The sequence below is a fragment of the Lepidochelys kempii genome, chromosome 1, assembly GCF_965140285.1.
Source record: "Lepidochelys kempii isolate rLepKem1 chromosome 1, rLepKem1.hap1, whole genome shotgun sequence".
NCBI classification, from domain to species: domain Eukaryota; kingdom Metazoa; phylum Chordata; order Testudines; family Cheloniidae; genus Lepidochelys; species Lepidochelys kempii.
In genome coordinates, this window is record NC_136380.1 from 339,968,315 (window position 1) to 339,996,253 (window position 27,939).

Consider the following 27,939-nt stretch of genomic DNA (forward strand, 5'->3'; position numbering starts at 1 on the left):
TGTGCCAAGGTCAGTAATAAAAAGATTAAATAAGATTGGTTCCAAAACCGATTCCTGAGGAACTCCACTAGTAACCTCCTTCCAGCCTGACAGTTCACCTTTCAGTGTGACCCGCTGTAGTCTTCCCTTTAACCAGTTCCTTATCCACCTTTCAATTTTCATATTGACCCCCATCTTTTCCAATTTAGCGAATAATTCTCCATGGGGAACCGTATCAAATGCCTTACTGAAATCAAGGTAAATTAGATCCACTACATTCCCTTTGTCTAAAAAAATCTGTTACCTTATCAAAGAAGGAGATCAGGTTGGTTTGGCACGATCTACCTTTTGTAAAGCCATGTTGTATTTTGTCTCAATTACCATTGACCTCAATGTCCTTAACTACTTTCTCCTTCAAAATTTTTTCCAAGACCTTGCATACTACAGATGTCAAACTAACAGGCCTGTAGTTACCTGGATCACTTTTTTTACCTTGCTAACATAGTTCCTATTTTTAAGAAATTCTCCAGTCATACGGTACAACCCCTGAGTTTACAGATTGATTAAAAATTCTTGCTAATGGGTTTGCAATTTCGTGTGCCAGTTCCTTTAATATTCTTGGATGAAGATTACCTGGGCCCCCAGATTTAATCCCATTAAACTGTTCGAGTTTGGCTTCTAGCTTGGATGTGGTAATATCTACCTCCATATCCTCATTCCCTTTTGTTACCCTACCATTATCCCTAAGCTCCTCATTAGCCTCGTTAAAGACTGAGGCAAAGTATTTGTTTAGATATTGGGTCATGCCTAGATTATCCTTAACCTCCACTCCATCCTCAGTGTTAAGCGGTCCCACTTCTTCTTTCATTGTTTTCTTCTTATTTATATGGCTATAGAACCTTTTATTATTGCTTTTAATTCCCTTTGCAAGGTCCAACTCTACATGGCTTTTGGCCTTCCTCACTTTATCCCTACATGTTCTGACCTCAGTAAGGTAGCTTTCCTTGCTAATCCCTCCCGTTTTCTACTCCTTGTAGGCTTTCGGCTTTTTCTTAATCACCTCTCTAAGATGCTTCCTCATCCAGCTTGATTTACAACTCCTGCCTATGAATTTTTTCCCCTTTCTTGGGATGCAGGCTTCTGATAGTTTCTGCAACTTTGACTTGAAGTAATTCCAGACCTCCTCTGCCTTTATATCCATATGTTTTTCAGTCCAATCCACGTCCCTAACTAATTTCCTTAATTTTTTAAAGTTAGCCTTTTTGAAATCAAAAACCCTAGTCACAGCTCTACTTTTGTTTATCATTCCATTTAGTTTGAACTGAATTAGCTCATGATCACTCGAACCAAGGTTGTCCCCTACAATCATTTCTTCTATGAGGTCCTCACTGCTCACCAAAACCAAATCTAAAATGGCATCCTCTCTTGTCGGTTCAGCAACTATTTGGAATCCATCAGCTATCGTATCCAGGAAAATCTGAGCCCTATTATTATTACTAGCACTTGTCCTCCAGTCTATATCTGGGAAGTTAAAGTCTCCCATGATCACACAATTTCCATTAGTATTTACTTCTTTAAAAACATCAAAGAGGTCTCTATCCATATCCACATCGGATCCTGGTGGTCTATAGAACACCCCAAGCACTATCCCAGGGCAGGCTCTAGTAGCTTTCTTCCCCAATGTGATTTTTGCCCAGACAGTCTTATCCATTCCATCTCTTCTTATTTCTTTACAGTCTACCTCATCATTGATATACAATGCTACTCCACCACCTTTGTCTTTATTTCTGTCTTTCCTAAACAGCACATCCCCTTCAATACCCGTACTCCAGTCATGACGACTATTCCACCATGTTTCTGTTATCCCTATAATATCTGGTTTCACTTCCTGCACCAGTAGCTCTAGTGCCTCCATTTTGTTACCTAGGGTCCTCGCATTGGTGTACAAACATCTTAATTTTTGCCGTTTGGCCTCGCTCACATTCTTTACCCAATTGGGCACGGACATTCTACCGCCTATATTACCTATTAGATTGGTATGTACACTACCCTTTCGCCTTATATCCATTCTCCTGCCCATGGCTGTATCCTTTCTTACTTCGTTTTGTTCCCTCTCAAAGAGAATAACTGGTGTGGAGATTACCTGGACATCTCCCAACCATCTCCCCTGAATTCCTAGTTTAAAGCTCTCTTGATCAGTTGTGCCATCCTCCATCCTAGAAGTCTATTTCCCTCCTTACTCAGGTGTAGTCCATCCTGAGAGAACTGTCCTCTGTCCATGAATGCCTCCCAGTGGCCATACATCCCAAAGCCCTCCTTATAGCACCACTGCCTGAGCCATCTATTGAGCATCATAATCTTGTCAGACCTTTGTTGCCCTTCTCTAGGAACAGGAAGAATCCCACTGAAGATCACCTGAGCCTCAATTTCCTTTAGCATCTTCCCCTGCCTGGCATAGTCTCCCCGATACGTTCCAGTGAGAGTCTAGCCATATCATTTGTTCCCACATGAAGGATAATCAATGGATTCTTTCCCGATCCTGTTAGGATCCTCTTCAGCCTCAGGTCCACATCCGGTATCTTAGCACCAGGCAGACAGCACACCCTTCTGTTCTCTGAATCAGCTCTTGTTAAAGGCCTGTCTATTCTTCTCAGCAATGAGTCCTCAATCACGTAGCCCTGCCTTTCTCTCGTGATGGTGCGATTCTTCAGTCTATCCCCTGTTCCATCTGGCCGCAAGTCCTCTCGATTCCTATTGTCCCTTGCAATCCTCTGCAACCCATCCCGTATCCTCCTGGGGCTCACATTTGGTGTTATCTCCATTGACTCTTGCCCTCTTCCAATAAGACTAGCTGCTCTTCTCTTTTTCCTTGCCCTCTCATCTTCAGTGACCACCTGCTGTGCCTCTTTTTCAACTCCACAAACCTGTTCCTAAGCTCTATTTCTCCTTCACTGCCCAGTCTTTTCCTCTGCCTGGTTCTCTTGGTCACATGCTTCCACTGTCCACTTTCCTCACCGAGCAGTATCCCCTCAGAGCTCTTCAGTCCTGCTTCCATCTGCAAGTCTGAGCTTTTCCCTTCAGCCTCCTCATGTCTTTGCTCCATCATCCACTTGAACCCTCTTCTAAACTCAACCAGAGCCTCCACCTGCATCTCCAATCCTAGGATCTTCTTTTCCATCAGCTCTATCAAGCAGCACTTCATGCAGATGAAATTCTTTCCAGGTACCCCCTCCAGGATCATGTACATGCCATAGCTTCTACATCCAGTCATCTTCATTGTGTCTTCCACTACTTGGGTCACTACCACTGCTGCCTCTGTGTCTGTCATAGCCTTCTCACCTAAGTCCTGTAAGTCTGGGAAACACAAACCAAACCAAAACACCCACCCACAACGAGTGGCGGATTAAAGATTTTACTGCGCCTAGGCCCTGAAATAATTGCGGCCCCCCCCAGCTTCCCTCTGCTCTGCCTCCTCCCCTGAGCGCACCGCCGGGTCCTGCTTCTCCCCGTTCCCTGCCAGTGCTTGTGCGCAAAACAGCTTCACGAAGGAGAGGGAAGAGGGAGGAACGCAGCACGCTCAGGAGAGGAGGCAGGGCTGGGGCGGGGATTTGGGGAAGGGGACCAATAGGGGCAGGGAGGGGGCGGAGAATGGGCGTGGGGAAGGGGTGGAGTTGGGGTGGGGGTGGCACGAACCGGCACCGGGGGAAGCAGCCTCTGGCTGCTATTATAAATTTGCCGCCCCTGCAAATTTGCCGGCCTAGCCGTTAATACGCCGCTGCCCACAGCAAAACAAACCCCACAACGAGCACAAAAACTCTACCAGAACACCACACACTCACTTCACTAGCCTGTCTGTTCCTTTGCCTGGCTGTAGTCTTTCCCCCACACTCCCCTTGCAAACTCCCACTCAAACTCCCCTGTTTACAGCTCTGTTTGCTGGCTCCTGTGCCGGTGCAGCTGTGTAAGAGGTTTTGGGAACTACAGGTGAACAAAGTGCAGTGTGGCCCCAGTTCTGCAGAGCATTTAAACATGTGCTGAGGTTTCAACATTTGCTGAAGTCATTGGGACTCTGCATGTGTTTCAGTGTGTTGATTAACTGGGTTTTTAAGAGCTAAATATTGTTATTATTCTTAGTGGTACGGAGAACTGATAAAATACTGGGTGGAGTATTTAAAAGTAAGTAACATTAATTCAATTAAATCCTCTTGGACCAAAGTCTCTCCAGCCAATGCAGTTTACAAAGAAATTTTCTCCTGCACTCATTTAAACATAATTACTGCACTATCTTGTCATGATGAAATTTCTGAAGGCTACTTGCACTGCGTACGTGCAAACCTGCAAGTTATGCTGACCTTTGGTTATAAGATTTTTTCAAACTACTTTTATTTAGATTGCAGCATCAAACTTATAATAATTTCCTACTTTTATACAGCACCTGTCAACTCAGAAGATCCCAAACTACAAACTAACAAGCAATGAAGCACAGGCAACCATGTTAGCACCACACAGCAATGCTAAACAACAATTTAGGACGGGAAGTTAAGAAAAATACTGTACCCAAGTGAAACAACAAAGGATATTCAGGTAGGCAGAATATAGTTTCTAAAAACAGAATTTGGCTAGATCACCCTGCTGACTCGGGTTTGTCTCTTGAGCTGCATTCACACTCAAAATAACAGGGCTTGGACCTGAGTCATAGCAGGAGCTGGGCTCTGACCCTCCTCCCTAGTAGGGTCCTAGAACCCAGGTCCAGAGTACATGCTGACCCAAGTCAGACTGATTTGTGTGTGGATGGAAAGGAGGCTTGGGCTCAAACCTGAGTCCGAGCCCAGGCTAAGTGTGCAGTGTAGACATACCCTATGAGGGAAGAACAATCTTTCAGGCAACTTCACCTCTGTCTTGTGCTCGGTGGTGCTGGTGAGTGCTGAAGGAAGTGCTGCCTAGCGCTCTGTGGCCAGGTTGAGGTTTGCCATAATGTGAGACCTTTGAGTGTAATCATGAGAAACAAGTATTATGGAGGTGAGGTGAGCACTGGAGAAGACTTACTAGGTCATCCAGGCCACTGCAAGATTGTTCCAGGTAGTCATAAGTAAAAAGGAAGGAGACTATGAATCTTTCCCCACCTCTCTTCTCCTAAACAAACCAAATCACCCAGCACATTATTAAAGCGATGTGTTACCATTCCTATTAGATGCACTAGCTGACACCAAGGGAGAATGCGGCACCACTACACATTTTAAACTGTTAAACAAAAGAATGGAATAGAGCAGAAGTAAAAAGTTCCCCTCCCACAGAGAGTTCCTCACATGTTCGGATGAAGTAAATTAAAATTGACACTGAGAAAAATCTCATTGAACCAGAGACAAAACAAAACACTCTTCTCTATAGAAGCTAAAACCCCAGTGGAATTGCTCAGGTTAACATAGTGCATTTTAAAACAACAATAGTTTTATATCCCATGATCTGCAAACAAAAAAGGAAAGCTCTTGTTTAAAACCAATGGCATTAAATGGAGATGAAAATGGTAAGAGCAGGGAAATGGTTGTCAGAGCTCCTAGGTCTACTACACACTTGCTTTCTAATCCATGGCATATAACAGCCTCTCTGTGTGAGGTACTGAAATTATGCTAAAATTACAAGATATCACACTTAAGTTTTGAAGAGTTTCCTGATCCTGCTTGTAGGCTACGGTGCTCTGTAGGGCAGTGGGTGTTTAAAGTCAGTTCTGCAGAGAGCCAGTCTAAAGTATGGAGGACTGAGTTGTGTCTCTCAGTTTTAGGGAGCAGCTTGCTTTTTTCTCTCTCTGTTTTTGGGTTTTTAATTCTAAGAAATAAAGTAGTGTTACCCTGCAACCTTCCCACAAGAGTATGTTATGTTTTTATTTAACTTCTCTGTGTACATGCCATGAAAACAACACTCTAATTCCCCATCAGTCCCATTAAATAGATGGGGAAATTAACATAGGTGGTGTTAGTATTAATAAGTATTTGTGCAAGTAAAGTCCTTTGAGAGCCAAGGATGAAAGTGAGGAAGGCAGTGTAACTCAGGTGATAAGACAATGGATCAGGAGAGAGGGGTTCTTTTCCATTCTCAATCACTGTGTGACCTTGGGGAAGTCCGTCCACCTCCCCGTGCCTCATGTTGCCAGTCTGTAAAATGGGGATAATGATGCATACCTTTGTGAAGCATAAGGAGATCTCTGGATAACACCGCTAAGTATTATTATTATGATTATTTATGCTAAAAGTGCTAAAGTCAGTATTATTAAAGCACAAAGAATCTTCATATTCAGGCTTGGCAGAATTGGATTCTTCTTTTTTCTTTAATTTTGAGGATAAAATCAGTGTTTATTTTTAAGCATTACAGTAGAACCTCAGAGTTACAAACACCTTGGGAATGGAGGTTGTTCATAACTCTGAAATGTTTGTAACTGAACAAAAAGTTAGGGTTGTTCTTTCAAAATTACAAGTGAACATTGACTTAATTCAGCTTTGAAACTTTATTATGCATAAGAAAAATGCTGCTTTCCCTTTATTTTGTTTTAGTAGTTTACATTAAACACAGTATTGTACTGCATTAGCTTTTATTTATTTATTTATTTGGGTCTCTGCTGCTGCCTGATTGTGTACTTCTGGTTCTAAATGAGGTGTGTGGTTGACTGGTCAGTTCATAAATCTGGTGTGCATAACTCTGAGATTTTACTGTATTTTCTATTTTTATCAATTTAAATTTTCACAGTTGTAGGAAATTATGGAAGGATCAAAATAATTATTTAATGACAGTAGATGCTGAGATTAAAAAACTTAAAGCTTTATAACCGTTAAAACACATATCAAAATATACAAAGTAAATACCCTTAAATCAAACTCTACTAAGTTGTCAAGTAGCATTTTTCTTACTTTGCCTCTAGGTAAATTCCGATTATCACCCACGGAAATATTTTTTCATTCGTTCATGTGTATATGATGAAATTGATGGTTACTATCATTTACCAATAAAAAATCGAATCCTTCCAAACCTACTCATATTATACATTATATGAATCAACCATACACTACCATACAGTTCACTCATTGGGCAGCTCCCTGAATGTGAAATTGGAAGCCTGACATCTTGATCTACAAAAACTGTTCAATTATTCTTTTGACATATAAATTCACACAAATTCAGTTAGGCAAATAAGAGACATGGATTATTATATATAAGCATCTCCCTCAGTATTTCATTTTATTCTTCTAAAGGAGTGTGTGACACCCTCAAAAATAGTGGTTATTTTAAATTAAAACCACGGTGTAGTAGAGAATGGAGTTTCTCTCTCTTTCCAAATAATAATGAATTTATGCATCTGCAGAGTGAGAGTCTGCCATGTCCAATTTAAAACTGTGTGCTCATGGGCATAGATTAGACAGTAATTAGGTACAGTGAAAACCCCAAAAGATCTACTGGAAACATTCAGCTTTAATGTAGGCACCAGCTTTTCTCAAAGTGTTTTTATAAGAGATTAGAAAGACCTAGACTCTTTAAAATGTCTCACTCTCTGAGTGGGGTGATTTGGGATTAATATGGGATAAGCAGCGCTACCCCTATAGGTCGCTGCTTCGAATTCAGCCCAACCAGATTGTTGTTGAAAGGCTTGACCATTAGGAGTTATTTGCTGGCCTCTGTGAAATAAGTGGATGGTTCTTGATTGGTTGGTAGGTAGGAGTTTAGGAGTTGATGGGGGTCCTAGTGTTGTGAGTATCATTCTTATGGTAGAAAGACTTAGACATTTTAGATCTAGAGGCTGCATACAGTCTGAAGTACAGGCTCACTATTATCCTATAACACACTTTTTTTTTGTCCTCTGAACATTTCTCAGTATTTTCTTCCCCAGAACCCAATGCCCAGCCAGACTGTGTAAAGATGGTAATCTGGCCCTGTAGGGGGCCAGGGTGGCTCCCCTCCGAACCAGAGGGTAAAGAGCCACCCTCTGAGCCTGAGTGGGCGGGGCCGGGCCAAGCTTCCGCCAATCCCCGGAAGGGGAAGGGTGGGACAGGAAGTACAAAGGGCGGGGCCCTCTGCCCAGTGAGGAGAGCACCAGGGAGGGAGACAGACACAGGCTGCTCCCTCGTGATCCTGCTGCTGACCCAGGCAAAGCCCTGGGCAAGGAGGAGCCTGACCGGGGGGAAGGCCTGTGGCAACCAGGGCTGCTGGCTGCTGAATACCCAGAGGACCTGGAGGGGCCTGACTGCAGCCCGGGCCACCTTGAGTCCGATACCGAGGGGGAGCGGGGGTGGCCCGCAGCGGAATACCCGGAGGAACCGGAGCTGCCTGCAGTGGATTACCCGGAGGAGATGGAGGAACCGGAGCTGCCTGCAGCAGATTACCCGGAGGAACTGGAGCTGCCCGCAGCGGATTACCCGGAGGAGATGGAGGATCCGGAGCTGCCCGCAGTGGATTACCCGGAGGAGATGGAGGAACCGGAGCTGCCCGCAGCGGATTACCCGGAGGAACCGGAGCTGCCCGCAGCGGATTACCCGGAGGAGATGGAGGATCCGGAGCTGCCCGCAGCGGAATACCCGGAGGAGATGGAGGGACCGGAGCTGCCCGCAGCGGAATACCCGGAGGAGATGGAGGGACCGGAGCTGCCCGCAGCGGAATACCCGGAGGAGATGGAGGGACCGGAGCGACCCGCCTGAGAGAGACCGGGTAGGAAGTAGCCCAGGGGCCCAACTACACTGTGGGGTGGGTGTGTTTGGTCAGCGGGTGCGGACGGCCCCACTGACCCAGCGGCGGGACCTTCGCCTCCCGCCACTGTCATGGCCCTGGGCTGGAATGCAGTGGAGTTGGATGGGCCTGCGTTCCCCTACCCCGGCGCTCCCCTGCCTGAGGGGAGTGTGACCGACTCCGGCCGGCACACCTTCCCGCTAATTCCCCAACGCCCGGGAGGTGGGGCCAAGGCCTGCCACGGAGACCATTGCTCTCCATCGCCCCTAGGGGCTCGGAGGACCGACCGACACCTGTCACAGGCCCCCAGATCTTCACAGATTTTACTATTATGATGTTATGAGTGAATGACTGTCAGCGTTAGAGACAAAAATTCGAGATTTTTATAAAAATTCCCTATCTGTGTTGCTAACAAAAGCTTAGATGATTACAGTTGAAATACATTTAAAAAATGTAGGTTCCATGCTTGAACATCTAAGTGATTTTACTCACGAGTATTACATTGTGTCCTATGTCCCTTATTTCCATCGACTAACTCAGATAAGCAAGTGCCTGCAGCATCAGGGACTTACTACACTTGACACAAATTACAGAATCATAGAAATGTAGGGCTGGAAGGCATCTCGAGACGTCATCAAGTCCAGCTCCCTGCGCTGAGATAGGACCAAGGAAACCTAGAGCATCTCTGACAGGTGCTTTTGCAACTTGTTCCTAAAAACCTCCAATAATGGGTATTCTACAACCTCCCTTGGAAGCCCATTCCAGCGAATAATTACCTTTAGCGTTAGAAAATTCTTCCTAATAGCTAATCTAAATCTCCCTTGCTCCAGATTAAGCCCATCACTTCTTGTCCTAACTTCAGTGGACATGGAGAACAATTGATCTCCAGCCCTTAATGTATTTGAAGACTGTTATCAGGACCCCAATCAGCCTTCTTTTCTCAAGACTAAACATGCCCAGTTTTTTTTTAACCTTTTCTCATAGGTCAGGTTTTTAAAAACTTTTTTTTTAAATCAGTTTTGTTGCTCTCCTCTGGAGTCTCTCTAATTTATCCACATCTTTACTAAAGTGTGGTGCCCAGAACTGGACAATACTCCAGTTGAGGCTCCATCAGTGCTGAGTAGAGCAGGACAATTACCTCCTGTGTCTTACATACAACACTCTTGTTAATACATCCCAGAATTATATTAGCCTTTTTTTGTAACTGAATCACACTGTTGATTCTTTTGCAATCTGTGATCCACTATAACCCCCAGACCCTTTTCAGCAGTACTACCACCTAGCCACTTATTCCCCATTTTGTAGCTGTGCATTTGATTTTTTCCTTCCTAAGTGAAGTATTTTGCACGTATCTTTATTGAATTTTATCTTGTTGTATTCAGACCAATTCTTCAATCTGTCAAGTCATTTTGAATTCTAATCCTGTTCTCCAACATGCTTGAAACCCCTCCCAGCTTGGTGTCATCTGCAAATTGTATAAGGATACTCTCCACTCCATTATCCAAGTCACCAATGAAAATATTGACTAGAAGCGGACCCAGGACTAACCACTATGGAACCGTACTTGATATGCTCTCCCAGTTTGACTGCAAACCACTGATTACTACTCTTTAGGTACAAAATAATGAGGAGTCCTTGTGGCACCTTAGAGACTAACAAATTAATTTGGGCATAAGCTTTTGTGGGTTAGAACCCACTTCATCAGATGCATGGAGTGAAAATACAGGAGCAGGTATAAATACATGAAAGGATGGGGATTGCTTTACCAAATGTGAGGTCAGTCTAACGAGATACATCAATTAACAGCAGGATACCAAGGGAGGAAAAATAACTATTAAAGTGGTAAGAGAGTGGCCCATTACAGACAATTGACAAGAAGGTGTGAGTAACAGTGGGGAGAAATTAGTATTGGGGAAATTAAGTTTATGTTTTGTAATTACGCAACCACTCCCAGTCTCTATTCAGGCCTAATCTGATGGTATCCAGTTTGCAAATTAATTCCAGTTCTGTAGCTTCAAGTTGGAGTCTCTTTTTGAAGTTTTTTTGTTGAAGAATTGCCACTTTTAGGTCTGTTATTGAGTGACCAGAGAGACTGAAGTGTTCTCCTACTGGTTTTTGAATGTTATAATTCCTGATGTCATATTTGTGTCCATTTATTCTTTTGCATAGAGACTGTCCGGTTTGGCCAATGTACATGGCAGAGGGGCATTGCTGGCACATATCACATTGGTAGATTTGCAGGTGAATGAGCCCTTGATGGTGTGGCTGATGTGGTCAAGTCCTATGATGGTGTCCCTTGAATAGATATGTGGACAGAGTTGGCACCGGGGTTTGTACCAGGGTTTGATTCCTGGGCTGGTGTTTTTGTTGTGTGGTGTGTAGTTGTTGGAGAGTATTTGCTTCAGGTTGGGGGACTGTCTGTAAGCGAGGACTGGCCTGCCTCCAAAGGTCTGTGAGAGTGAGGGATCATCCTTCAGGATAGGTTGTAGATCCTTGATGATGCGTTGGAGAGGTTTTAGTTGGGGGCTGTAGGTGATGGCTAGTGGTGTTCTGTTATTTTCTTTGTTGGGCCTGTCTTGTAGTAGGTGACTTCTCGGTACCCTTCTGGCTCTGTCACTCTGTTTCTTCACTTCACCAGGTAGGTATTGCAGTTTTAAGAACGCTTGATAGAAATTCTGTAGGTGTTTGTCTCTGTCTGAGGGATCGGAGCAAATGCGGTTGTACCTTAGAGGTTGGCTGTAGACAATGGATCTTGTGATGTGGTCTGGATGAAAGCTGGAGGCATGTAGGCAAGTATAGTGGTCAGTAGGTTTCCGGTATAGGGTGGTGTTTATGTGAGCATCGCTTATTAGCACTGTAGTGTCCAGGAAGTGGACCTCTTGTGTGGACTGGTCCAGACTGAGGTTTATGGTAGGGTGGAAATCATTGAAATCTTGGTGGAATTCCTCAAGGGCCTCCTTCCCATGGGTCCAGATGATATCATCAATGTAGCACAAGTAGAGTAGGGGTGTAAGGGGACAAGAGCTGAGGAAGCATTATTCTAAGTCAGCCATAAAAATGTTGGCATACTGAGGGGCCATGCGGGTACCCATAGCAGTCCCGCTGACTTGAAGGTATAAATTGTCCCCAAATCTGAAATAGTTGTGGGTGAGGACAAAGTCACAAAGGTCAGCCACCAGGTTTGCCGTGATGGTATCAGGGATGCTGTTCCTGACGGCTTGTAGTCCATCTTTGTGTGGAATGTTGGTGTAGAGGGCTTCTACATCCATAGTGGTCAGGATGGTGTTTTCTGGAAGATCACCAAAGGATTGTAGTTTCCTCAGGAAGTCAGTGATGTCTCGAAGATAGCTGGGAGTGCTAGTAGCATAGGGCCTGAGGAGGAAGTCTACATAGCCAGATAATCCTGCTGTCAGGGTGCCATTGCCTGAGATGATGGGGCGTCCAGGGATTCGCAGGTTTATGGATTTTGGGTAGCAGGTAGAACACCCCTGGTCGGGGCTCTAGGGGTATAAAGGGTAGATTTGTTCCTGTGCTTCTTTAGGGAGTTTCTTGAGCAGATGGTGTAGTTTCTTTTGGTAATCCTCAGTGGGGTCAGAGGGTAATGACCTGTAGAATGTGGTGTCAGAGAGTTGTCTAGCAGCCTCTTGTTCATATTCCGACCTATTCATGATGACTACAGCACCTTCTTTGTCAGCCTTTTTGACGATGATGTCAGAGTTGCAACCAGTTGTGCACCCACCTTATAGTAATTTTATCTAGATCACATTTCCCTGGTTGGCTGATGAAAATGTTATGTGGGACTGTGTCAAAAGTATTATTAAATATCAAGATAAGGGAATTAGGTTGGTTTGGCACGATTGGTTCTTGACAAATCCATGTTTTCTATATCTTATAAATCTATCATCACTGAGGTGCTTACAAATTGATTGTTTAATAATTTGTTGCTGTACCTTTCCAGGTAAGAAAGTTAGGCAGACTGGTCTAAAATTCCCTGGGTCCTCTTTGTTCCCATTTTTAAAGATAGTTACTATGTTTGCCCTTCTCCAGTCCTCTGGAACCTCACCCATCCTCCATGAGTTCTGGAAAAAAATTACTAATAGTTCCAAGATTGTTTCATCTAGTTCCTTACATATCCTAGGATGAGTATCATCAGGCCCTGCCAACTTGCCTTTATGGATATTTTTGCATTTTATTCAGCTTGGAAAATGAAACTAGACTGGTTGTTTTCATTTTTGTTTATATACAATTTCATATTCCTAGTCTTGTGTCCTAGCATGATGATGTTAACTCTTCTGTGTGTTATCAACAGGGCAGGGCATTGCATACATTAAATATATATGTTCATAGATTTATCCTTTTACATTTATGAAAACATTTCTAATCATATTTGATTTTGTAAAGATATTACAAAATACCCCAGAAATAAATGATGGGTCTTAATTACTTGACAAGATCTGTTCTAACTTCAAAGAAGATAATACTTATCTACTCAGTTTTCTTGATCAATATCGGTGCAATATGTTTTTTTCCCCCAGAGCAATCTCAGTTGGGAGAAATGATAGTTTTAACATTTCTCCCCCATTACCCTGCAATTGAATTGAAAGGTAATCTGAAAAGAATTTTTAAAAGAGGCTTTGTGCCTCTTTTCTCTTCTTTATAATAAATAAAATATTGAATTTCTATTTTTTTCTCCTTAGAAATGTTAGGAGTGCTAAATTGGACTTTCCCTACTTTCCCTGGGCTTCCTGTGGGTCTCAGATATAGATTGGGATGTATCTCATCCTTGAATTGAAAAGGCAGGGACAATGATCCCTTAACATAACCTTCCTTTCTCCCAAGTGTTTCTTAGAGGTTAGAATTAAATAGTTGTTAACAGAAGTCAAAGTTGCAAACAGTCCAACTGTCACAGGTTGGCTGACCCCCTCAAAGAGAGATGAGCCTTATCCCCACCTGTGACAAGATCAGCTCACCTTCCCAAGTGATGAAAATGGAGAAGGTCATGTAACCAGTGGGTTATGGAACTCAATCAGGCCTAGGATATATAAAAAAACGAGGCCAGTGCAAAGGCTTGGGAGGTGGCCTATAGAGAAGGCAGAGAGGGTCTTGGTTCCTCTCCAGGGTGAGAAGGCTAAACTCCTGGCAAGATGTCCTGGGAATCACTGCTGGGTGAGCAGGAAGACAGACCCGCAGGGAGGATGGGTTGTGGCAGCCGGAGACTGGGCTGAAGACTTTTTGTTTTGTTTTGAATTCCATTTATACCATCTTGTTGGACTTAATACACTGGACTCCAGTAGGGAAACCTTGTTTTGAATATCTTGATCTATGATGTGGAGTGCAGAAGGTGTCCTGTGGACCAGGGAAACCGAAGCAGGGTTACTACAGAACCACCTCAGGCTTTAAGGAGGTGCTCCGGAGGTAGCTGACCTGGTTACCTTAACTATATATCCCTTCTCTTCTAAGGGCTGGTCAACCCAGTTTTTCTACCAATTTAACCATGCTGCATTAGAAACCAATACAGCTAAACGGGTGCAATCCCTTAGTGTGGATGCAGGTAAAGGTGCTTTTATCGGTATAGTCTATTTTTGGAGATTCCTGGAAAGTTTTCAATCAATATAGTTAAATCAGTACTAAAATAGTGTAGACAAGCCTGTGCAAACAAGCTGTTCTTTCCCTCTCTTGAGATGTATTCTTCTTTTGGGTTACGGTAGCACCTAGGAGCCCAAGTCATGGATCAGAACTCCATTGCACTAGGTGCTGTACAAACACAGAATGAAAAGATTATTAAAGTGTTGCTTCTACACTCATCCAGAGATACAAGGAGAACAAGATCTAAATTTCTAATTTTGAAAATCAAGCAGAAAACATCTTTTCCAGGCTCCCTCTGTATACCAAGCATCAGCAAAAAAAGGCAAACCCACCATTCCCCTTTACAGGTCATTTTAAATAACTCTCATTTTACAACATCTTCGTGAGCTGTGCTCACCAATGAAGTTGTCTCCGACTGCCAGTGGGCTTTGGGTCGGTTTTGATGCAGTTCCTTCTTTTGCAATAAACCATGACTGGATTTTACGATGAGGCAGATTTATGTAGACAAGTTCACAGTCACATATGTGACAGGAAATTAGCCTCATCTGTCCCCCACCTCCATGCAGTGCAAAAATATCATGGGTCACAAGAAGGCTCAGACCTTCATCAAACTGAATGCGGATCACCAACTGTCAGCTGGGCCCACAAAGGACTTGCCATTCTATCCTGTTAGCTGCTTGAGTGAGGAAACCTTACCTTACCGGGTACCTGGGGGCAGTGCTCAGATTGGGTGCTGCTCTGTGTATCAGAAGCAGCACTCTGAAATACTGGTGGAAGGAATAACTTTCTTGAGGAATATTCTCTGATTCCCCTGGTGGAAGAACATCCTGCCCTCAGCATGGAGGGGAAGGGGGCAGAGTTTGGTTAAAACACTTTTTTTGCCTGCTGTTTCTCTATCATAGAATCATAGAACTGGAAGGGACCTCGAGAGGTCACCGAGTCCAGTCCCCTGCACTCAAGGCAGGACTAAATATTATCTAGACCATCCTTGAGAGGTGTTCGTCCAACCTGCTCTTAAATATCCGCAAGTCTATGCTGTGTCGTCTCAGGGTTTAATATTAATGGAAAGAGCTTATCTATTTCTACCCTCACTATGCACTTTAGCACATTGCAAAACTTCCATCAGATTCCCCTATAACTTTTAATGTCCCAAAAGCCAAGTACAGTCCTGAATTTTTCCACTGCTTTTCTCTTCTCCACCTTCTTGTTAGACAACCCTCCAAGACTCTCTCAAGTTAACCCTTGTAGCCCTTTCACCATAGCTTAACTCTTCCAGACCCGTTATGATTCATGATACTCTCCTTTGGACCACTGCCCTTGATGGTTTTCTATAGAATGGTTCTAAATATTAGGAACAGTAGTTAAAACATGATCTTCAAAAAAAAATCCCTTTTTAAGTGTTACAGTATTTCCTTTTAAATTGTGTTCTGTGCTTTGCTTGCTCAGTGCCTCTTTGACCACAGTCATACAATGCATCATGCTAGTCCTTTCATGGCTCTAGCTTTTATGACTCCTCAAAATCCTTCTCCTGCTCTTTAATCCGCAAAATGTGTTAGGTTAACATATACTATGACTCAAATCTCAAATTTATTCTTGTTTTTCCTGGGTCATTTTATCCAGCCAGACTCCTTTGTATCTGCTCCCTTTCTCCACGTTATTTGCTGGTTCTTCCCCCATCCAATCCATTTTGTATTATCCAAAAACTTGGATAACGTTAGTGGTCCTTTCTTCAAAGTCATTTACATACAGAGTGAAAAAAAAATATCGATCTCCAATACCAATCCCCGTGGTTCTCCAATCTTCATCCCCTTTCTCCCTGACCCATAACCTTTCCCTGTTCAAATCTGCCCTTGATCACATAACTGGTTGCTTTCTCCATTTGAAAACAGTCCCTTCTCTGCTTTGCTAGCAGCTTTGTGTATTAGTCTCCTGTGTGACACTGTGTGAACTGCTCCTGGGAAATCTAAGTAGATTATACACACAATTTCACACCTGTCCACTTTCTGAGAAACCTCTTTGAAAAACTCCAGCAGATTTGTAAAATAAGAATTACCTTTGTTGAAATCAGCTCACATCTATACTATATTTTATACTGTTGTGTATATCCCATGCATAAGTTTGGAGTGAATGCTCTTTAAGGTTTAGAAATTGAGCATCCAAGAGTCAGAAATGCCAGTGTCGCAGTTGATAATGCAACCTTAACTCTGCTCCCTTCTACTTGTGCCTAAAAACAAGATATCTTTTTACAGCATTATAAATTGGCATTTAATATATTATGAAATATAAGTGTTTGCCTTTAAAAAACACCATTACCACACTGTGTAGAATAGCTGTTTCCTAAAGGTATAAAATGTTAACTTTGAAATGGTGATCACTGCAATTTCTTATACAATGCTACATAGACTGTGTTACCGTATGGTACACAAAGTCAGAAGACTGGAGTTTATTTAAGCCTCAGTGAGCTCTACAAAGCATACATTCATGTGCACACATGGCATCATTTAAGTTTGAAGAACTTATGATCTGTGGCATTTATTAGCTCAAGGGTTCTAGAGCTCGTTCTATCTAGCATTAGCAGAACACATTAGAACTGATAGCTAAAAGCTATTCAATATATAGAGCATGTAGCATTAGACCACAGGGGAGTTATGGATAGAGAACAGGATACTTATGGCCAAATCAAGACGCTACAGTGCTGGAGAGGGGATCAGGTACACCACTATGCAGGTTCCTTGGGAGTTCGCATGCTTGCAGAAGCCAGGTGCAGTCACAACATCTTCGGGGGCACTGGAGTGAAGCATTCTCACTGACAGCCAATGACACCTGTTAGATAGGCGTAGACTGCTTGCTTAGCTTCTCCAGGTCTGAGAAGCACACAGTAGAGGTGAATTTATGGGAGGAGCATGGTGACATATCTGTGCACTCCCTTGTGCTTGCTCCCTTTGGGCCAATGCGGCCTGGGCTCCTCTTTTGCTCTGCCAGAGCAGAGATTGATAGCTAATGGGTGCACTGGGGAAGGAGGGAGAAGGGATGGCCCCTTTGTCCCTATCCTTCTCAGACTCGTGCATCTGAATCAGATTGGCCATAATTGAGCTCTTAGATAACAAAGAATGACAAACAGTTTTTGTACACAGCATGCTTTACTCATCCATCTCCTCACACCTGTAGCACATGCACCCTTGAGTTATCAAAACCTACTGAAGTGAGCTGTAGCTCACGAAAGCTCATGCTCAAATAAATTGGTTAGTCTCTGAGGTGCCACAAGTACTCCTTTTCATTTTGCGAATACAGACTAACACAGCTGTTACTCTGAAACTTGCCTGCCAGTAGACAAACTACCATGTGAAGTAGGATAATACATAGCACCAGCCTTTTACTAGAACACCTCATTGTTCACACAGCAGCCCCTCTCTTAATCTGTAAAAGGCTACATGGATTACACAGGTTTACTCACTACAAGGCAGCCTCTCTGCTTTCCACAGTATTCCTCTCTTTAGTAAAGGTGGATATAACCTGGAGAGTTCTAAATAAATTCTGAGCCCAAGCCCCCACCCCCGATCATATTCCAGAGGAAAAGTGTAGTTCTGTCCAGCTTCTCTCTATTCTCAAGCAGCAAGGCAATGGAATAAAGGAGATCTTGGAAGAGGAGAGGAAGAAGGGAAATCTTCACCACATCTTACTTTGATTTGTGAAGGGTTGTGTCAATTTGTAGTGTTATAAAATGCTCATTAACAAAAATTACAAGAAGTTTGGCATCTTTCCATCAATATAAAGTATGTGAAGTGCACATACTTTATCAGGGAACAGATAAATTTGTTCTGCCTAAATTTTGAACCAACTTGCAGAGGATAAGTTCAAAAGTTTAACTCAATATTTTTAACTCTCTTTAGAACATTTTATATTTTTATTCTCTGAATTTCTCTTGTGGTGGAAAGCAACACGTGGGTGGGTATAAGCTACAGGAGGAAAAAAAAGGGTAATGTAGTCAAATTTTATGAACTCTTCAATCCCCCAGAATAATATGGAGAGGTGCAAACCCTTCAAATGCTCCACCAGATTGGCACCTAAAGAGAGAACACCATGATCCCAAGGACCGCAGCGCAGCCACCCCTGGGATAGAAGACAACAGATGATGAACAATGCTTCACAAGACGTTGAGGACAGAGAGTAGGGCTGAATATAATTTAAATCCAACTGAAGATATGAGAGAAATTTAGGTCGGAGGAATTTAAATTGCCCTTGCTCTTTTAAAAAGTCCCATGGGATCTTTAATGGCTACAAGTGGTTAAGATATAGCTTCTACATCTCATGTAATGAGAGCAACATGTACTCTAAAAGAGAAATAGGTACTTCTCTGAAGTGTAAAGTGCTTCTTTCCACCTGTCTCCTCCTCCTCCAACTTCAGCTATGTAAAATTTGCAAGCGGAACAAAAAGCTAGGAGATGAGTGAACTAGGACATTCATGATTAGAGGGTACAGAAGGCTGTCTTAATGACAGCAGAGGAGAAAGAATTAGCCTTTAGTTATTTTTGACAGAGTTGTAAAAGGCTCAGATTGCAGCCTGACAAACAGCTCATCAGAGAGATCCTATGCCCAACCCAGAGAAATCTCTTTGGCCAAGCTAACAGAAATACAGGGCCCTAGTCTAGCAGGAGTGAAGGCTTTCTAAAACCAAGCACTATTCAACGTTTAGATTCGGAGTGCTTAAAAACGGGTACTAATGGCAACCAGCATTTGCACTTTTGCAATTCACATCCTGAAGAATGTAAAGTAGTAATCTCTTGATCTTGCCAGGTCATGATGTTGTTGTACATGACACAAAGCCATGACCTTGCAATGCAAAACAGGGAGTTGTTCTATTGCCATCACAAGCTATACTTACAAGACATGAAAAGAAAAGGAGGACTTGCGGCACCTTAGAGACTAACAAATTTATTTGAGCATGAGCTTTCGTGGGCTACAGCTCACTTCATCGGATGCACAGACTGGAACATATAGTAAGAAGATAGATAGATAGATATACACACATACAGAGAACATGAAATGGTGGAATAAGAGGCTAATTAATTAAGAGGAGCTATTATCAGCAGGAGAAAACCTGGAAATGGCCCACCTGATGATCACTTTAGATAAGCTATTACCAGCAGGACAGTGGGGTGGGAGGAGGTATTGGTTCATATTCTCTGTGTATATATAAAGTCTGCTGCAGTTTCCACGATATGCATCTGATGAAGTGAGCTGTAGCTCACGAAAGCTTATGCTCTAATAAATTGGTTAGTCTCTAAGGTGCCACAAGTACTCCTAATCTTTGTAGTGATAATCAAGATGGGCCATTTAGACAGTTGACAAGAAGGTGGGAGGATACTTAACATAGGGAAATAGATTCAATATGTGTAATGACCCAGCCACTCCCAGTCTCTATTCAAACCCAAGTATCTAGTTTGCATCATAATTCAAGCTCAGCAGTTTCTTGTTGGAGTCTGTTTTTGAAGCTTTTCTGTTGCAAAGTTGCCACCTTTAAATCTGTTACTGAGTGGCCAGAGAGGTTGAAGTGTTCTCCTACCGGTTTTTGAATGTTATGATTCCTGATGTCAGATTTGTGTCCATGTATTCTTTTGCGTAGAGACTGTCCAGTTTGGCCAATGTACATGGCAGAGGGGCATTGCTGGCACATGATGGCATATATTGCATTGGTAGATGTGGAGGTTCCTGGTTTAGTGTTTTTGTTGTGTGGTGTGTGTGGTTGCTAGAGAATATTTGCTTCAGGTTGGGGGGCTGTCTGTAAGCAAGACAGACCAGGAAACTATCCTTGCAACAAAACCCGATGCCAACTCTGTCCACATATTTATTCAAGTGACATCATCATAAGACCTAATCACATTAGCCACGCCATCAGGGGCTCATTCACTTGCATATCTACCAATATGATATGTGCCAGCAATGCCGCTCTGCCATGTACATGTTAAGTATCCTCACACCTTCTAGTCAACTGTCTAAATGGGCCATCTTGACTATCACTACAAAAGTTTTTTTTCTCCTGCTGATAATAGCTCATCTTAATTAATTAGCCTCTTATTCCACCTTTTCATATTCTCTATATGTGTGTATATCTATCTATCTATCTTCTTACTATATGTTCCATTCTATGCATCCGATGAAGTGGGCTGTAGCCCACGAAAGTTTATGCTCAGATAAATTTGTTAGTCTCTAAGGTGCCACAAGTACTCCTGTTTTTTTTGCGGATACAGACTAACACGGCTGCTACTCTGAAACCTTACAAGACATGTTATCCCATAAAACTCTAGGCAATCCCAAGAGATTCTGGGTAGCCAGCAACCAATTCCAACCCATCTATATCAAATAAGAATTGGTTTGAGTGGTTGAGTAGTCTGCAGGCACTGATTCAGTGCACCCCTCAGAATAAACCAACTCTAAAGTCTGTCCCTGCTTCTAAAATGTGGCAAAGTGTTTCCCGTGTGTTGTTGACACAGACATTATTAGAAACAGCCTTCAGTAAAAAGAGATTTTTCCCGGTTATAATGCGTATTTTCTAACCTTCACTCAGGCAAACAGAAACCTTTGTATAACTGGGTTAAGAAAATCTAGGTCTTGTTCCTAGAGGAGAGGTGCCCAACCAGAACTTGAAGAGGTGTCTACAGCAAGCACCTTCGCTGGCAGAGCAAGGATTGAATAGGCTTGGGGCCACATTTCCATACCCCAGAGGTGGTTTCTATAGGAAGAACTCACTGGTGGGGCAGCTTACTGCTGTATCACCAGAATTTAAGTCTGCAGGTTTGTCTGGCTTTTTCTGGGATTAAACTCGCTCAGCATTTAAAAAAAAATGTAGTGGACATAATTCTCCCGCTCCCCTGGCTGAGAACAACAGCCAAAAGGAAGACCAGCATTCTAGAGAAAAGATTGATTGGGAGGGGACTAATAAAGTCTTGAGAATTAGTCTGTGAAGTTTATTCATACCCTCAACTTGCCTGACAGACAGGTATTGAACAATGGGAAACATCAAAGAAATGGGCTTCTTCAGGCTCACTACAATGCCATCCTCACTTCATTTTCTGCTTAGTGGGAAAGCTTTTCTGAGAGTCAGGAATCAGCTCTTTAAATAAAGCCAGCTTCAAAGTTCAGCGCTGTGGTGGTTTACACTAAGCAGGCGTCTGCTCATCCATAGTGGCATGGGCTGCAGTAAATCCAATTGCCTGACCTGTTAACTAGCATTAGAGAAAAAAATACATAATGAGAAAACTCTGCTAGGATAGCAGGGGTCTATTCACTAAGATACATCATCTTCCGTTTGCTTACAGAATATGTAGAGCCAACGGTGGGAGAACGGCACCGATGCTGCAAGAAGAAAATACCTTCAGTTTTATGGGTACCAATCAAAGCTGCAGTTTCAAATGCTAGAACTTGAAATTTTATTAGTTACATAAATTGTATGCTACTCTTCCTATATGACTACCTGATGCCTGGTGAGCAGATGTAATCTACGTAGGGCATCAGCAAAAGCACCAGTGGCACTATAGAAAATATACAAGGACAGATTAAGTTGTCCCGCTGGTTTATCAGGGGTGGGGAGCAGTAAGGAGAAAGGTCAAAGAGCGCTGACCCTGTTACACTTACCAGTACCATTGCCGCAGGAGAGAAAAGAAAATTCTGACCGAGCATATACAGATGAGCTTGCTACAAGACATGGGAACATCCAAAATTTTTGATCCTGACTCAGAGGATAGTGATCACCTCCACCTGAATGGGAATCTTTACAGAGTGTTGCTCAGCCCTGTTAATCAGCTGCTGGCCTATAAAATCCCTTTCTGATGTTCTCCACAGAATGTGTGTTTTAAAGGTGTGGTCAGAAGAAACTAAGGATGAAAAACATCAAGTATTGCCAGGAACAGGCATGGGTGCACATCTGGAGGGATCCAGTGCCTGAAGGTGAACACTCATGATTTGTAACACTGCTAAAAATTTAGCGCACACATTCTGGAGAAGATCAGAAAATGCCAAAAATATTAAACAATAAAGGGGATTTTATCCAAGGAAAAGTATTCTGTGACACACAGATAAATACATACCTATATACATAACTCAGAGAAATATAGAGGTAAGGATAAATATATTACATATACACCAAAAATGAAGACAAAGGGAAGCTATCTTCTGGATAAGTAACAGCAACTGAACTAGTCCCTAATGTGACCTCAGGAGAGAAATCAGAAATCTGGAAATAAGGCAGGACTTCTTTTATTGCCTCCAGAGAGGTGATGTAGTAGGAGCCCAGCATTGTGCTCTCTCCTACTAAAGCCCTCAAATTATTCCCACCTGTGGTGCTGAGAGAGTAAGTGAAAGGAAGTGGAACATTATATTTTTCATGAGCTAATCCAAGGAAACTGACCACTCAGGTTTCCATTTCTCTCGGCAATAATAATTTACAGTAGGGCTGCACTCTTTTGTTATATTTTGTGCAGCCAGAATGGTCTCTTCAAGATAACAGATATTTAAACTACAATTTACAAAGAGGAGGTAGCCAGTAATCTATAGGTATTCAGAAGTGCTCGTCTCTTAGGTCTCTGGCTGGCTCAATACAGTATGCTTCAAAAAACAGACATCCCTTAGGAAATCCTGAAGGCACATACGAGAGTTTTGAAACAGAAAGTAAACAAACACAATCCTACTACTGTACCTTTGCTTTGGGGTGGGTTCTGACTCCTGTCTCGGAGAACATTAATCTGGTAGACAGCTCCATAAGGCTCAAAAAGTTCTTTTAGCTCTTTTTCCGACCATGAACGTGGGATCTGTCCAACAAACATCTTAATGGCATCTGGGTCTGGTTGGTCTGAGTGATCCAAAGCTCCATTCATCTTGTTAGCTGTGCCGTTACTAGAAAGTGGAACAAAGAGACAAAAATAACAGGCATAGTTAGGAGACTGAGCATTTTTGATGTATAGTAGATGCAGAAAAAGATGTCAACAGGGCACAATGGGGGAAAAACTGTGCTTAATTAACAGTATAAATGTTATGAACAAAAACAATGCAAAAACAGCATTACATTTTTCATTGAGACTGGTTTTCACTGCAGACTGCTGCTTAATACTGTTATAGCAGAAAAGACCTGGAAAATACAAGCCACGAGCCAGTACTTTTGCATCTTAAAGTGAAGGATAATTACGAATAAGTGGAGATTTCTAAATACGGCTGCTGTAAACAGCACCAAACCAGCTATTGACAGAAATAAGGCTGTGCCTGTGTGTGTGTGTGTGTTTGTGTGTGTGTGGTAATAAGTCACATGAAAGGAATATGAAATGCTTGGCAATCTGTCAGATGACTAATGCAAGTTGCCAGCGATGAATTTGCAGATTGTGTGAAGCATCCATGTGTGCATCAAATTAGGATAATATTGCCTAGAATGGAAAACACTCCAGCTATGCGGCTGGTTGCTGCCGATTAGTTGCCTACACTTTTAAAAAGGGAATGGGTGCACCCTGAAACAAAGAGCACAATTCAGAAGGGGAAGACGGTTGCAGAATTGCCTGCTTTGTTCAGAAAATGAAAATACTGCTTCAAAAAGTTTAGCGCCATGTAAATAACATTACATGTTTCAAATCGTTCACACCCCATAAATTCCCTACCCTATCTAATTTCCAGATGTGCATTTGCGTTTGAAACAACTATGCATTTTGAAAAAAAAAATAATTCTTGCTGATAATTTTGAACTTGTTGGAGCAGGAAAATTGCATATCACAGAGTACAACTTTTCCTGAATGTTAGGAAAACAAATAATTTTATATACCGAATAAAGGTAAAATGCATAAAACTCAAGTCACCACTGGTAATTAACAATAATCATTTCAAAAACTATTTTCTTGGACCAAGATTTCCAATAGTAACTAGTAGTGATTTTGGGTGAACAATTTGACACACCTTAAAGTGGCCTGGTTTTCAGAAAGTGCTGAGCACCCATCCTCTGAAACTCAGGCCCCTTTAAGGCATGTCAAAAGTTGATCAACTAAAAACTGAGCCACCCAGAATCACCTGTCACTTTTGAAAATCGTGGCTTTGGACCATAGGTTCTCTAGCTGATACCTGCCCAGAAGAGAACACCCATATCACCCAAGGGCTGGAGACTGCACAAAGAACAAGCCATACATTTTACCTTTTTTTTTTTTTCTTTTTTTTGAAGCCCTGCATAATTTCCCTGCCTGAGGGCTAAAATTTAGGTAAAGACAAATTATTCAGTTTTTGGTAGTTCGCTTCCTCTGAAGCACAGTGCACCTGAGCACATGAATATGCCCATATTAACTTTTGCACTTTTCTTAGTTATTGGAGGAGAAAAAGTTACATGAAAAGCACATTTCAAAACTGATGATGAAAAGTTCCATCATCCATTTTCTCAAGTTTCTTTAACGTGGCTCAATGGGCAATGGAATAAACTTCACTCATTTATTAACCTTCAATGACTCATCTCTTTCCTGAATTACTGCAGGTGAAAAACCTGCAAGTCTCTTCTCAGGCAAAATTCCTATGGATTCCAGTAGGAGTCTGGCCTAAATAAGGGAAAAAAGATTTTGCTCATCCCTTTCTATAGTCTTTAATGTACAAATATTCTTGCTTGTCTTACACCCCTTCTTAGTTTCAAAGCTCTTTCACTAATCACAAGAACTCTAATGTGGCTCTTTGGAGATTTGTGGGATCATTGCCATCACCCATCCATTTCAGCATAATGAACGAGAGAGAAATAATGCAGCAGAAAAAACAAAGGCCCTAATCCTGCAAGCTTCTCCATGCAAACAGCCTTCCCCACCCATGCAGAGGCTCACTGACTGCCCTGGGATTCCATGTGACGCAGGGGTTCACCCATACAGTGCAACTTGTAAGTCTGGTGCCTCAATACTTTACTTATCAGAGTTAGATGCAGGAATCACTAGGTGAAATTCTATGGCCAATATTATGCAGCAGGTCAGACCTAATGATCATAATGATCCCTTCTGGCATTGAGAACTGTGGAACCATATTTCACACTTACATAGTGCCTTTCCTTTGAAAGTTAAAAAAAAAAATCTTTCAGAGGAGATTTTCAAAGACATAAATGACTATTAGACACTGAACTCCCCATCATTTAGATTCAGACACTTAATTGCCATTTGGGCCTTTGAAAACCTCCCCCTTATGTATTTCATACCATTTTAGAAACACTGACTAGTAACTTCTGTTATGTACTCTCTACTTTGATAGTCTTTATATTGGTTCATATATTTTGCACTTTATTTTGCACTCATATTTACTTGCACTTTGATTTTTTTCCTTATTATGTTCATGTGCAATATTTTAGAAACATTAACAAACATAATTCATTATTAAAAGCTATATTCTCCACTCCTTTTCTCCTCTGGTGTGTATATTCAACATTATGCCACAAGTTGCACTTGATGTGGGATAACAAGTGTACACATTGGTAGAGTTGTTCTGGGTAAGAGGAAAAAACAATGGCAATGTGATGGCACCACTCTGTTTCTGACTAATGAAACAACTGGAAGTGACATTTAGAAAACACATCAACACAAAGAAAGTCGGTGTTCATTCCAATGAATCCCAGTCATCATTACGGCCCTGGTTCAGCAAAGCCCTTAGTATATGTTTAAATCCATCCCAATTCAACAAAGCACCTAAGCACGTGCTTAACTTTAATTTTATCCCCCTTAAATTACATTAAGCATGTTCTTAAGTGCTTTACTGAATATGGATTTTGAGTTTAAATTTCAGCCCTTGCTGAAATGCTTTGCTGAATCAGGACCTAAACGAACAACTGAACAATGGAATTTAAAGCTCTTGGGTTTCCATTCTTGGTTCTGCCACTGACTCACTGTATTATCTTGGGCAAGTCACTCAAACCTTTCTGTGACCATTTCTTTGAAACACCTGTGCAAGCTCATTGACACAGCAGGTGGGTGAAGGGAGAACAAAATTTGTCCCTGTGCATGTAAACTTACCCAACTGTTCAACGGGTTTATAATGTTTTCCTATTTGCAACAGTGGTGTTGGGCTTAAAAGTATATTGACACCAGTAAAAAATGGGGGTAGGCAAGTTATATCTACATAAATAGGATGTGTTTCTGTGGGCATACATGGGCTAGTCTTTGAAGGTGCTGAATGCCTCCTTGTAGGTTTGGAGCTCTCTCACTTGCCACTGAGTTCAATGAGAGTTGAGGCTAACACATCCCTTGGGCCCACAATCTATTTTAGGATTTTACAATAGAGCCCATCACCATAGGAGGCTAATGCATTAGGACCAATCATAAAGACAACTCAACTGGGGGAAAAATAGGGAGGGGAAGAACTGGTTTTCATTAATCCAATTCCTACGGTCTACTCCGAGCACATGCTGAGAATCACAATCCCACAAACACCTGCATTAAGGTTCAGCTATCACATTGTCTGTTTGGGGAAATAATTAATGTACTTTTGAGTAGGGAATGGTCCAGATGATGAGATGAATGGCATAATCTCCAAGAAGACCCCCCCCCCCCCCCGCCAAAAAAAAAACCTAAAAAAGGAAACCCCAACTAAAGGAGGAAAAATCCCTAGGCCCTTAACTTTCTCTTGCCTAGAAAATATTTTGTATTAGTCATCAATGAGAAGGAGTGGTTTTGTTACTTGGCTTTGCTGATACACCGGAACTCAGTGGAAGTGGCTCTCTCCCGTCTCCCCCTTACTCAGGAAATAACAAGGAAAAAAAAAAAGAAACCACACACAAAACTTTATTTCCAAGAGGAAACAAATCAATACTCTGGAAAGCTTAAGGCCTCTACTATTTCTTGAAAGTGTGAGCACAAAAGGGAGCTGTGTCTAGGGCATACTAACGAGAGCAGAATCCCATGACAATTACTGTCAGTACCCAGATGATGATATATCGAAAAGAAAATTTAGGTTATGTGACCAGCTGCCTCTGCGCTGCAGTAAGCCTCCCTCTATGGCCAATTTAGTCCACTGGACTCATGGGTGACCCAGCACGTTATACTAATCACTGACAAGGTGTCATCTATATTGTGGAGAGCAGCCTGAGGGCAGAGATTAAGCCAGTGAGTGGCTGACTGCTTATGGTTGCTGCCAGAGCATCCTTTCTCTCCATTTGTGCCAATTTTCCTTCTAATAACCTACCTATTGTTCCATCATTTCAGGAAGCTGACAGGGCCACTCTCTGAGGAGCGAAGGATTGTTTTGATATTACTTACGTTTACTAGCAGCACCCCACCCTTATTTTTAATCCCAGCAAATCTACTGGGAGTGAATTTATTACTAATTAGAGATGGGCCCCGGAACCACAGTGTTTGGGTCTGGATCTTAAGATACCAGTCTAGGCTCATTTCCATTAATAAAGAGCCAATTGTTCAACAGTCTGTGGCAGTGACCAAAATAGCTTCTGTTCAGGCCTGTTTCTTGGCCTGATGTGAACCTTTCTGACAGTTTTATTTTGGTTAGCTCCTCTTCCCATCCCAAGCCTCACCCGACTCCAATCATTTTAATGTTTTGTCCAGATTTACCTTTCCTTTTATGATCCAGGGCTACAAAACACGGGCTTAATTGTAAACAAATTACTAAGCCGCCACCCCCAGCTTGACAGTATTAATGCCCTATAGACGTAGAAAGGCTGGGAAATGTATA

At 42.3% G+C, this 27,939-nt stretch overlaps 1 protein-coding gene across 24 annotated transcripts in view; it reads right to left on the reverse strand.

Annotated features, from left to right (window-relative positions):
• Positions 1–27,939, reverse strand: part of CELF2 (CUGBP Elav-like family member 2) — a 713,903-nt gene that overhangs the window by 139,843 nt on the left and 546,121 nt on the right. For all 24 annotated transcript variants that reach the window (XR_012156850.2, XR_012156851.1, XR_012156849.2 and 21 more), the window contains one exon: positions 22,964–23,160. Coding sequence is in view for 21 of the 24 variants with exons in the window: in XM_073328793.2 (XP_073184894.1) it covers positions 22,964–23,160 (197 nt within the window). In the remaining 3 variants the exon portion in view is untranslated. The remainder of the gene's footprint in view (positions 1–22,963; positions 23,161–27,939) is intronic.